The sequence below is a fragment of the Bombus pascuorum genome, chromosome 1 (genome assembly GCF_905332965.1).
Source record: "Bombus pascuorum chromosome 1, iyBomPasc1.1, whole genome shotgun sequence".
In the NCBI taxonomy this organism is placed as follows: Eukaryota; Metazoa; Arthropoda; class Insecta; order Hymenoptera; family Apidae; genus Bombus; species Bombus pascuorum.
The window spans coordinates 3230989-3243615 of NC_083488.1; the positions used below are offsets into that span (position 1 = coordinate 3230989).

At 38.3% G+C, this 12627-nt stretch overlaps 1 protein-coding gene across 9 annotated transcripts in view; it reads left to right on the forward strand.

The window, feature by feature from the left end:
* The window catches only part of LOC132905372 (klarsicht protein-like), a 262601-nt gene that overhangs the window by 106223 nt on the left and 143751 nt on the right, over positions 1 to 12627 (forward strand). For all 9 annotated transcript variants that reach the window (XM_060960377.1, XM_060961204.1, XM_060957033.1 and 6 more), the window contains exon 20: positions 978 to 1357. In XM_060960377.1, the coding sequence (XP_060816360.1) occupies positions 978 to 1357 (380 nt within the window). The remainder of the gene's footprint in view (positions 1 to 977; positions 1358 to 12627) is intronic.

A 12627-nucleotide genomic window follows, 5' to 3' on the forward strand; every position in this document is an offset into this window, starting at 1 on the left:
TTAGACATCTTTTTCGATAGCTGGTGCGATAATTTAAAATTTTTCTACGACTGTCGCTAACAGTTACCAAATTCGTTCTTGCTAAGAAGAAAATTGATCCACTTAGATTTATAGCCTTTTTGTCGTCGATCGATCTAGCAGTCTTAGCGTTAAGAGTATAATTCGAACGAACGGTTGCAAACCGTGTCCCTTCTAAGATTTATCGATCCTAGGTCAGAAACACGTATAACAACCCCAATAAATTCTTCACCTCGACCCCTATATATCAGGAATACCGTCATAACCTGCCATTTCTCCTATTGACAAGAATATCTAGCGTTTCTTTTAAAGTTGCGATTCTGTCGAATACACGACGTTCCATTTTTCTAAAAATCTAAAAATTTTGGGAACGAACGTCCCAGATGACGCTATACGCCCCTGCGGATTCCGTCTGCTTCCTTTCTTTCGCTCACCCCATCTTTGTATCCCCTTCTTCCTTCATATAATCGTCTTATATGCCTCCCGATTAGCCGCCGGCAATAACCAACACTGGATTATGCAATATTCGATATCGTATTCTCTCGGGGTGTATTTATACCTATCAGCATCCCGTGATCTAATCAGTGGCAAGGTTTAAGTGGCACATCCTTTCGTGATTTTCCCTGTAATCGATCGATGGAGATTTCAAAGTGTCGCCTTTCATCGTAAACATCGTGCTATTCCGAGCTATCGTTTGAAAGCTTCGACAATAGTTTGATCGTAACAATTTACACGCTCCAATTCGCACGCAGCTTCTCATTTGTTCCTATTCTCTTTGTAACTCAAATCTTCGATTGTGATATAACCCTGTTATATAATCCTAAACGAAAAGCAACGAAACCTCCAAAACCATCGGTTATCCGCCTCTCGAAAGAATCCAACAAGAGCAGCAAGCAAAGACAAAGACAAGCTTCTGTCGTTGGAACGAAAGCCGAATACTCGACTGGTTCGTGTTGCAGAACGGGACGGTGCTAAAAGACTCGACCACGGAGGAAGTGGGCAGTGGGGTGTTAGCGAAATTCGGTGACTCGCCACCGATCAGTCTGACGCAGGAAGGTGGCTCGTTGTCCGACAGTGGCATCTCTGACAGCGGCAGCGAGCAAGAGTTGAGCGAACGGGAGCGAAGATTGGCCGCCCTTCGTCGTCTGACCCGCAGTTTGGAGAGTCAGCTGGCGCCCGGAAGCGAGGCCCTCGTCGAACTCCTGCAACGTGTCGAGGACGCGGAAACGGAGCTACGAGATCTTCAGAAACAGTGTCGCGAGTTAATCGTACGCACCGCTGCCAGTGTCGAGGCGCGAGCTGCGAAAAGGACGAGCGGTCAAGTCCATCATTTTATAGAGTGAGTACCGATTTTTTTTTCATTTTCGTATAATTTCGTCGTATATTTTGCGATATATCCTGTACTACGTTTTATGAAGCAGACTTTGGTTTTTGGGCTATGTTTCGTTTTTATCTGGTTTCTTTTTATTTTATAATCGAGCGATATCGAGCGACGTTGCTCTAACTAAATGGAATTGTTAGCAACTTTTTTGATAAAATTGGAATTATTAATAATCGATATCTGTCATGGAACCTTTCGTAGCCTCTTTGCGAAATTCGATGTAACGAAATTTCTTCGTTCTTCTTTGAACAAATTCTCTCTATTTACGCGCGCTTCTATCTTCACGCTTTGTCTCCTATCTATTCTTATCTTCTTTAATTACGTTAATACAGTTGCAAGGAAGTTGATTAGAAAATTTTCTCGCAAGATGAGTCTTAATGTACTAAAACGAAAGTTCCGTCGAGGTAAATGCACGGACGCGTGTTTTTCTTTTTTTTTTTTTTTTTTAATTTATTCAGACGTTTCAACACCTTCGAGGGGATAAAGAACGACTTCCTCGGCGCACATTCCATTTACATAACGTCAAAATGAGCAGCAAAGAATGAAGGCGTCTATTTAGACGCGGGGACAAGAACTTGCTCGTTCATAAAGGCGTTTCCATAACGCGTCCACTCATTTGAATATAAGAAGTTAGCTATGAATGAACATTTCTCGTGGTAACCACCTTTAAGGCTCGGAACGAATTAATAATATTCGACGCTTATTTTCTCTACCACGCAATTGTGAGACATCTTTCTTTTAGATTCTTTTAATTAACCATCGATAATTTCTGAAATACCTGACTGAAAATCACTACTTTTGGTTTCGAAGTTTCACGGTGCTATCGTATCGATAAACGCGAATAAAGTGTTTCATTTTACATTACGTTTACTATATTTTTTTATTAGTACTATATATGCTATGTTATTTTGCTATATTATTTTATTATTAAAGATTTAGTCGGTGATATTTGAATTGTATTATGGCAATAATATCTAGGCTGGCAGAAAATAAAGATTAGGGACACGAAGTGCATTAAAACGTGTGTTTTCCTTGTTTTACTTGGTCTCCCTAGCGGACCCGCTTCGTGACCCGCTCTTTCAATCGCAATTACTCCGAATTCCCATTATCACCGCGGTACCTTATTTAACTTTGTTTGAAGGATGCTTTTTTTATAGTCGCATTTAATCACTGCACAGTGGCAACGGTAATAGGTTTAGTTTTCGTGAGCATAGAATGCCGGGCATATTGCATCATAAAAAAAGTTGTAAAAGCTCCTTCCCTCGTGTCTACTCGTATTTTTTCCTTCCTTTTTTTCTCCTTTCGATTCTAGAAACGTCTCTGCTTCCATTATTTTTTATTCCTTCTAACGTTAATAGCGTTTCATTCGCTTTGGAGCAAACAAAAAGTGGAGCAAGCCAATAAAAAGGAAGAACGAAAAATATACCCTCGGTGTGCATAAAAAATTAGGACACTTTTCGTTCAAAGAGAGTAGTGTGAATTTTTTAAATCGTTATTGTATGGTTGTTATAAATATGAGAGTACACTGAAAGTCACTTACCAACGTCCCGAAATACGGAAATGTACATCGTATTTGATTTCCCCAAGAACCTACCTTTTACTCATTTCCTGGCCTGACTTTCTCCCACGAGACGCTGTAAATTAATTTACTTGATTAAGCGGACACCTTAAAGTCTCGCGGCTAACCGAAGTTCGCGGTTAGTCGACTTTGTAATTAATTTAATCTCAAGCATAGAAACTAATCTGATTATCGCGTATTCTGTTAACCAGCGGTGCTTGTTTCGTTCTGTTTGTTCGTTTCTTACGAAAGTGTTTGTAATAAAGTGTTCTGCAATTTCTCCAGTAAGAATCTAATACAGAATCGAGTAATATCTGCTCGAACGAATTCATATGCGCTGTTCTTGGCGTATTCGTGTAACTAAACTGAAGACTAACGTTTCCTCCCTACTTTTCTCCTGAAAATCCACGAGATTCCTTCGATAATACTTGCAGCCGGTTATATAACATCCTCCTCACAGCCAACGTATCTTCTATCATCCACGTCATCCACATCGTCATTATCAAACCAACACTCAACTCCTTGAAACTCCTCGACTCCTCGACAAAGCAAGAACACGAATTAAAAAATGATTCAAATTCATGGAATAATCAGAAACAATTGGATGTTCCTTCTGTCCACTGTGCAGCAAGCGCAAGAAGGCTGGTGTTACGGAGATGTTGAAGGAAGGTGCGGAGCTAATCGCGACGAACGCAGTGAAAAGCGGCGCCACGGATGGAGGAGACCCCGACAACGAGCCTGGTCTTCCCCACAGTTGGGTCTGGCGCATCCTCAGAGCAGCTCTGCCGTTCCAGTTGGCCCTGGTCGCCCTCTTCTGCGCCGCCTGTCTCCTCGAACCGCATTGCTGCGAGGCGACGAACACGTTGAACTTCTCGCTGACCCCTCAGCTACGCTACGTAAGGGGTCCTCCACCTGTGTGAGCGTCGCGACGCCAATCGTCTGTTGGAAAAGCCTGACGCGGCGTCGTACTCCATGGAATCTCCACGGAAGACATCGTTCGTACGAGAGAGATCAGTCGAACCCTCAGTCACCGAGCGTAATCTGCTCCATTCTGTTGGTCGCGCGATGCACGATAAAATTAGTAGGTGAATAGATCGATAAATAATACTATGCATGGCAGGAGAGTTTAGCCAGCAGAATGATAGAGAAGCAAGAGCTATTTTGTTTGTTTCTTCGCAGAAGTTCTCTCCGTCTGTAGAAATAAACGACGATTCGCGGATTTTGGCGTTTCGCTTCAATAATGATACGCGCGCTTTATATCGAAAATTGTATCATTAAAGGCAGTTTCGTTCTAACGTAGAGAAAATTAGACTCGATGTTTTATCGCCGGACAACTTTCCAGCCAAGAATAGTACGATTTTCGGGAAATTCGTAGTATCGATTATCAATACGTCGTCAATTAAGTTGGGAACAATATAAAAAGTGAGAGTTATCATTGATTTTGTAAACGCATTGAGGTGATTGTTTCGTCCAGATTTTTGATGTTCAGTCGTCGTTTCTGAAGTTTTATGTTTATATTTCAACTTTTTATATTTAAACTATATTTATACTAAAAGTATTCTAAAAAAATGTGAAAAAATACAACATCGCTTAGCGTTAATATTTTTCCACTGAGACTTAAATACGTAAACTGTAATCTTCTTTTTTTTTCTTGACACGTTCGATTCTCGATCTCACTACGAAAATTCTTCCAAACTTTTTTACTTCACGCTTGCACTGCCATAAATAATTCCGAGTGTTCGGTAATCGAGTCAATTTAAAGCACAAGCTCAAGCTTACGACGAGACTGCAACTTCGTCCACAAGACACAAATACTCTTCGGACTATGTGATGGTTCCCTGTTTTATTTCACGCACGATAGAGAGAAGATCTGCGCTCGTTTGAGATTGTGATACGATAGAAAATTAAAAAAAAAAAAAAAAAAGATAGAAGAAGGTGAAGAACGGTATAGATTAATAATATATAAGTGACTGAGGCGCGACGTAGAGACTATGAGCACTAGGTCAAAACGGGAAAAAGAAAAAAAAAAGAACGACTTGAGGAAGAACTTTTTTATACGTTTTTACAAAATCAGATATTTAACTGTGCGAATCGAGTATGAAACGAGAGGTAAGTATAACTTCGTATACCTGCTCTAACCACGTGCGAAATCGAGAATGAATGAGAGGGTCGAGATCTACGTAGACAATCTTCGAGCCTTCGAATATAACGACGAATCGAAACCTCGTAGCATAATTCTGCAAATTCTTGAAGAACGAAAGATTCAACGAAACATAGGAACGACGTAGAGGTTCAGATGAATAACAAAACAATAAAAAAAAGAAGAAAGAAAAAACAAAGAAAAAGATAAGGTTGACAGATATTTATAAAGAGAATAACTTTATCTTCATTTCAGAGAATTTGCAAGGACAAGTAACGATAACGATGAACGAATGAATGAAATCTTTTCTCGCATAATATCGAGTTCGAGGTTTTCGAAACTGATCAGCGAGTCAGTGGCGCGCTTTTTGTTATATAGTATAAATATTTATTTATATATATATATATGTTGCAAATTATATATATACATATACGTATTATTGTTTGTAATTTAATGTCAATCGGGAGAGGAGATATTTTATAGCGTTCTCCGAATGATTGGGAAACAAAGGGAACGATGTTCTATACGCGAACGCTGATGTTCGACGAGTATCATGCATGCGATGTTAAACGACAATAGTATCGTTTGATTGTTTTCAACGATTTTGTTTTTGTTTCTGTTTTTTTTTATGTGGACGATGGTTGTTTACAGCAGTTGGTAGCATTGGCCGATGGTCGACCGCTACCGTAGAGTAGAAAATGCGAGTGAGCTTCTTTTGCTGAAACTCTGAATCAGTCAATCGAAATAAATTGACGTTTACAAGACGCGTAAAAAAAAAAAAAAAAAAAAAAAATGGAAAAAGAATGAAGATTTCCGTATCTTCCTCTTTAAAAAATCTATGTCGGTAAGTAAACGACCAACGAACGAAAGGATTCCGGTAATCAGAATTTCAGCAGACGAACTTCTCTCGCGTAGAAATTTTCAGACTCTCTTTTCGACCGCTCCGACAAAGAAAAAAGAAAAAAAGATAATAAAAAAGGAAGAAAGGGACCAAAGTTGCCTTTGAGTCTAGCGGAGGAAAACGGCGACGCCGAAAAGAGATCTGAATTGCAGACACAGGTTTCTGGAATTTTAATGAAACTAACATCTGACTGACAAACACACGCTCACGCGACCCGTCTCCGTGATAATTTCATTAAAATACCAGCGATATCGTGTTTGAAAACCGCATACGTAGTCACGAGATCGTGCTACGTGAAGTAAAGTCATCTTGCTTCTTCGGGGAACATCTGATATCGAAGAATCGCGAGACGCGCTATTTTCTGAAGTTCCGTCGAACTTCGCGGTTCTGTCCGCATTTTTTGTCATCGCTTAACCAATCGATATACTTCGTACGAAGGATCTTGTGGATATCGAGAAACAATAGTTCTCGTGGTTAACGAGTTTGGTAAAAGTTTATCCAATGACACGGATGAAAGAAAATACTTAACAAATAAATAAATAAAAGGGTAAATGTTGATCGAAAACACACCCTCAAGTGATACGATTCGCTGATATCGCGGTCATGTGGTTGAATCGACAGCAATGTTTGCTGCTCGTTGCTTGACGACTGAGAAAAGGTAAAGAAAAGAAAAAAAAATCATAAAAGACGATGGTAAAATAGATGATAAAAATGTTTGAAAAAATATATATATATATTAGACGATGAAAATGTTCGTCGTTTGATTGCAAGAGGGCAATGATAACGAACACGATGATGATAGAAACGTGAGAAGGTATATTATTGACAATGAAGGTAAATAGTCTTCGAGTTGGGGGGTGACTTCAGCGAGAATTCAAAGGTGAATATGAGAACGGGACTTTAGGAATCTGTCTGTTGTTTATTGGGAACTTATTCGTTCTTGCCATACGAACAACGGAACTAATTGAAATCTGACAGTTCTGTCAGGGATTTACTTTGACATTTATTTGTCGAACTAACGAAATGTTAACATGGTACATTAAGGAAACACGAATGCGTGGGTTTTCATACACATATTCTCATCGCTTGTAGTTGTCGCATGAAGGGTCACTTTACTTGTATCGAGTAGATCGTTTCGATAACTTGCAACGGTACTAATGTTAGGGTGTTTAGTAACGTTTCTTGTATACGGTGTTTCATTTTAACTGAATCATGTGTTGGAGATATAATCTACGTTGGATGAAAATTAGGAGATTCTATAAAAGAAGCTGCATTACAAGCAGGAATAAGTTTTATCTTCTAAAATGTACTCTTATAGATTACAAAATATTAACAGATGTCCGATTATCGGAAATTTAAGATATAAATATTTTTGTTGAAAGATTCAACTATATCTGTTGATCCTTGGAAGGTACAAATACTTAGACGCAATAAGACTCAATTGGAAGACAATGTATACGAATACAATAAATATCGGGCTTGGAAATTTTTCAGGCTTCGACTTTCGTTCAAAAACTTATTCGACGTTGAAATTCGCATGGCTCGCTTGAAATGAAACACCCTGTACGCGAGCTTGTATAAAACCTTTACCGAAGGTTTTCATATTATAATCATTGATACATGCTGAATATTAAACGCTGTGATTATCCACATGGTTTTCCAAGCGAACTGATCTTCGATAGGGAATAATAAGATTACAGTTCCGTCACGCAACCTTTAATTCGATCAATTTATTTCAGCACGATCGCTCGAAAACTTGCGTGACACGGAGTAATAGATAGCGAAAATAAAAGCATCTAAAAAAAAAAAAAGTTTCGAATTTTATTTTTGTACATCGTAGGGATAATTATTATTTGATAATACGGAAGGAAAATATTTCGTCACAATTTTCTACGCGGTAAAATATAGAGGACAGTTTTATACGACACAAATTTACAGCAACGAACGTTCACGACGTTTCGTTCAATCGACTGAATCTTTTCGAGCTCAAACATTTTTTGCGTTTTATCTTTCGTGCTACATTTTTCATTTGCAAAAGCACAGTTCTACATTTTATACGATACTTTGGCCAATTTACACGAAACGCGATCTTACATATTTTAGATTGATTAAAATTGGTAGATTAAACACGACGAAAATTAAGAAGTAGAATTAGTGTAAATAGCGCGCCTGTAAAAAGAACCGATCGCACTTTAAGATCAAACGATATTTTTTGTATTAAAAAATTTTTTAAAAAGAAAACATACATGTATAACTATTGATTTTTCGTAGAGGCGAACGAAAATTAAAGTGGTATATTTTGTGAAATATTTTGTGAGGTGAAAGGGGTTCGTAGGCGATAGGATGTTTCAATTTCAGCTTCGTTAGAGCGTAATGAGATTAATATTGTGCTTTGACGTGAATCGTTAGGATCGCCCAATTTTCCAATGAACGAGGCAACAAAAAATCAAATATAATCAACTATAATCAAACATAATCAATATACGTAAAGAATATGTATAAATTTGTATACGTCAAAGTAAAACGCGTTATTTGTTGGAAAATAGAGCGATCGTATTAGAGCTTCTTTTAAGAACAGATCGAACTTATTGTTAGAGGATGGTTAGATCGATTTGGTAGGTTTGAACGGTTTGTGCACGATGCTTACCGTGTAAGCGTGCACGCGTTTAAAAGAGATCGAACGAATGTGTTCGCATCTAACGGTAGATGGATGATACACTTCTGTTGAGACGCTAACTTTTCGCGCAGGACCAGTCGTTATCGTGAAACAAACATACGAAACGAAAGATAGCAAGGGTCCCCGAGAAAGAAGAAGTTTGCAAAATGTCTCGCAGACTTATATTTTTTCACTGCACATAGCAGACTCCTAATAAGATTACGGAGTCTTTGAGCGTTATCGAGAGTGTTTGAGTTTAAGCACTGTTTGTGCGTTGTGTTTGTGTCAGAGAATGTGACACAGGGAGAATAGAGTTTGGAATCAGGCGGATCAAGCATTGATCAAAGTAAAACTGTATATTCATAAGCATGCTACGTTATAATAAGATAAAGGAACGTGAGAGATAACTTAGTAAGATACAGAAGAGAAAAGAGGAAAAAAAAAATAAATGAGAGAAGAGAAGAAAAGGGGAAAAGGTAACAGTAAGCGATGGATCGATGTATAATTCTTCCAATGTTCAAAGAATATACCATTGACGATCCAAAGTTTGAAATGCTGTACTTACGTGTTCACGACGGCGACGACAAATGGTGACATCATACGTGTACACACCCATACACACATACACACGCACGCAATTAGTATCCATACACAGGGCACAGAGCTTAAAAAGAGCCTTTTGTATTCTCTGAATACTTGATTTTTTATTAAACAGATTGTCCTATGGGATCGAGTAGAACTTTTCATTGAGATCTGCAAGATGACGACACCCTCAGGGGTCGTTCGATGTCGAAGAGAAAAGCTTAACGCGAGGACAGAGCGATTTTCACCCAACGAGATGTAATTCGTCATAATTTTTGAGAATTAATTGCTTTAGAAAATTGTAAGTATCATTGCTCCTGCTATACTTTGACTTTACCCTTCGTTAAACATTCCCTTCGTTAAAAATGTACGCAAAAAGTTAGGATAGAGGAAAATTTATCGTTCGAGTTCGTAATATAACATAAAGTATCGCTCGAAAGAATTTCGTCAACTTTCAAATTTATTTACAAGTTTCTGTTTCGTGATTCAGTTATCTAAGGATGAAAATTGCTCTGTTTACGCAATCATAATGCTACAGCGTTATCCTGCACCCTAGGGAAACTGTCTTAGACTGTACTACTTAAAGAAACAACAATTCTTCCGATCGAACAACTTAATTCGATCCTTTAAACAGTACATTAGGAGACAAGTTCCACGGTTACAAGTCCTTGGTCATCGAATTCGTGTTTTACGTTCAACATGGACGTCGTCTGAAAGCACGTCGATGGCGGAAATCACATTTTGAATGGAAAACCTGAAGTCGACGAACACGAGGTCTGCCTCACCTGCCTACTCTACCTATCATAACGTGTATAAAGTACCTGAGAAATCAAAATATTACTTATATATAAATATATAGGATTAACGAGAAGTATCTTGTTTTTCCTCCGTTTCATTCGTATCATCACCGCATCGAGCGAGCGTCTGCTCGCGAAGTGAAAAAATAAAAGGAAAAGAATCGATGGAAAAAATGAATCGTGTCGTGCTTTGTACAGCTTTGATTTGTCGCGAAAATGTATTCACCTTTGCGTTGCTGTAGCGGCTACTTAGATTATACATTGCATGCGGTTTTACTTTTAAACGAAAATCATGATATAGGGCAACGCTCGAACGTGTTGCTGTATATTGGGAAAAAATCTAAAAAAAAAAAAAAAAAAGGAGAAAAGAAAGGAAGAAAGAAAGGAATTAATTACGCGTTTAATTGCAGAATCGAAAATGATTCGTTTGCAAATTGTATTACGATAATCGATATTTTTAACAGCCTGCGGTTTCTATTTCTATCACGATCATTGTTATTACCATGATCGAAATTTTTTATCATAAATTCGACAAAATTTACTTTGTGCTTTTTCTGAATATTTTTAGGCGCGATGCAAAATTTTGTAAAAAAGAAACCGCGGACTATTTTGCGACAAAGCTATCGAATGTGTACTTTCGAGAGTACGATGCCTGTTTGTATTGCATCTTAAGAACACAAGCGACATTAACCCTCCACGAACCTTGATCTCTTTTATTCCTTTATAGTATTACGGACCGGTATAATTTTTATCTTCTATCGATCGTTGGGTATACTTTTCTCTACTTTTTCTTCCTGAATATCGCGTTTATTTAGAACGACTTGGTTCATGGAGGATTGAATTTGATCGTATCGGTAAGATTTCATCTGAATTCCTCGAGAACGCGATCGAATTCAAGTATCGCGTACTTCTCACAAAGCTCTGTAGTTTGGCGCCGTAATGTCAGGCATGAACCTACTGCATGGCCTTTGATCAACGTTTTCATTTATTTCTTGAATGTTCTTTTTTTCGAAAAATACCTTTATTCGTTCTGTAGATTAATTTCTGTCAATTTTGCCGATTACAGCGCCGAATAGATCCTTTAATTATAAGGAAACACGTTCGTTGCCAGTATTTCTTTTATTTTATTTTATTTTTTAATCAAACAGTATTTTTATCGATTTTTAAAATGAGCCGGACAAGTTTGTCTGTATCGAAGTTTTATTTTGGTCGAACATACACTGAATACGATTTGCGTATGAAATTTTATCGAACGAACGTGTTTTTTTCTTAGTGTTCTTACTGTTTCTTACTTCTTTCGCTACATATACGTATCGTTAATTTTATTTGCTCAGACTTGTGCGACTTTGCCATTCATATCATATATCCCATCTCAAGTGTACACCCCATTCGTATGAAAATTTCATGCCATTTCAATCATCATTCACATGTCATTGCGTTTAACGTGTTATATACTTATACCCAAACAATATCAATAATATTTTCTACGATTACGAAGTATTCTAGTGTATTTTGGCACCATGGAGAAATAAATTACAGTTTTGGACAACATTTTACGTATCTTCGTTCCGTCTTATCTCCAACCTCTCCACCTTCCACTTCCACAGTCACAGAGAAAAGAGAAAAAGAGATCTTGTTAAAGAGATATACAGGATGAATCACGAGGAACAGGACATCTAGTATCTTCGTCATTTGTCGTTGCATCAAATACTTCGCAAGAACGAATATACGCTACTCGAAGAATCGTATAAAACGACGAGAACAAATTTGTTATCCAGATACCTACATACTTGCCACATAGCTACTCGGTTGTCGACATTATGATTAAATAACGTTAAGAGAAGAATGTTCCATCAAAAGCGTAAGAAAATAAAGAGACACATCCGACAAAAAAATCGATATCATTTTTAAACCTTCCAAACCTTCCGAACTTCTTGTAAACCTAAATTCTTAATAAATTTGTAATTTCTCAACTGCTCCGATCCCTCGACGATATTTCCAAAACTACACCAAATCTTCAGAAATACGACGATTGAAAGACGGAATCTTCAAAGAGGCGAAAAATTGGATAAGCGCCGACTGAAAAAGGGAATAGCACGATAGAATATTTCCAAGCGGCGCGTACACGTGTACAGTGCCAAAAGTAACGGTGGAGAAAGCGCAATGCTAAGTGTATTCGCAATAATGATCCGCTGGCGATTGATACAGAGGTAGAGGATGATTGCGGTGTACCCGGGGCCGATTGTTGGCGGCGTTAGTGAAGTCAGTACGAAGGTAGGGATATTAGAGGTTAAAGGGCGCGGCCGCTATGTTATTACGACTCACACCTGTACCCACCAGGTAGGCAACCACGGCCGAAACTTTTCTCCGGGAATCTACTTTAATGGTTCCAGGATATCGTAAGTTGGAGCTGTAAATAAATTATTGCTGCGACCGCGGCGGTCTTTAATCGGACGTGCATAGATATGCCCTTTAATCATGCGACGAGTAACGCGTTGCAATTTTCGGAACGGGATTACGCCATTAAGCCGTTCGTACCATTCTAATACGATTTCTCGCGGAATATTCAACAACTACGATAGAACGATCTTCCG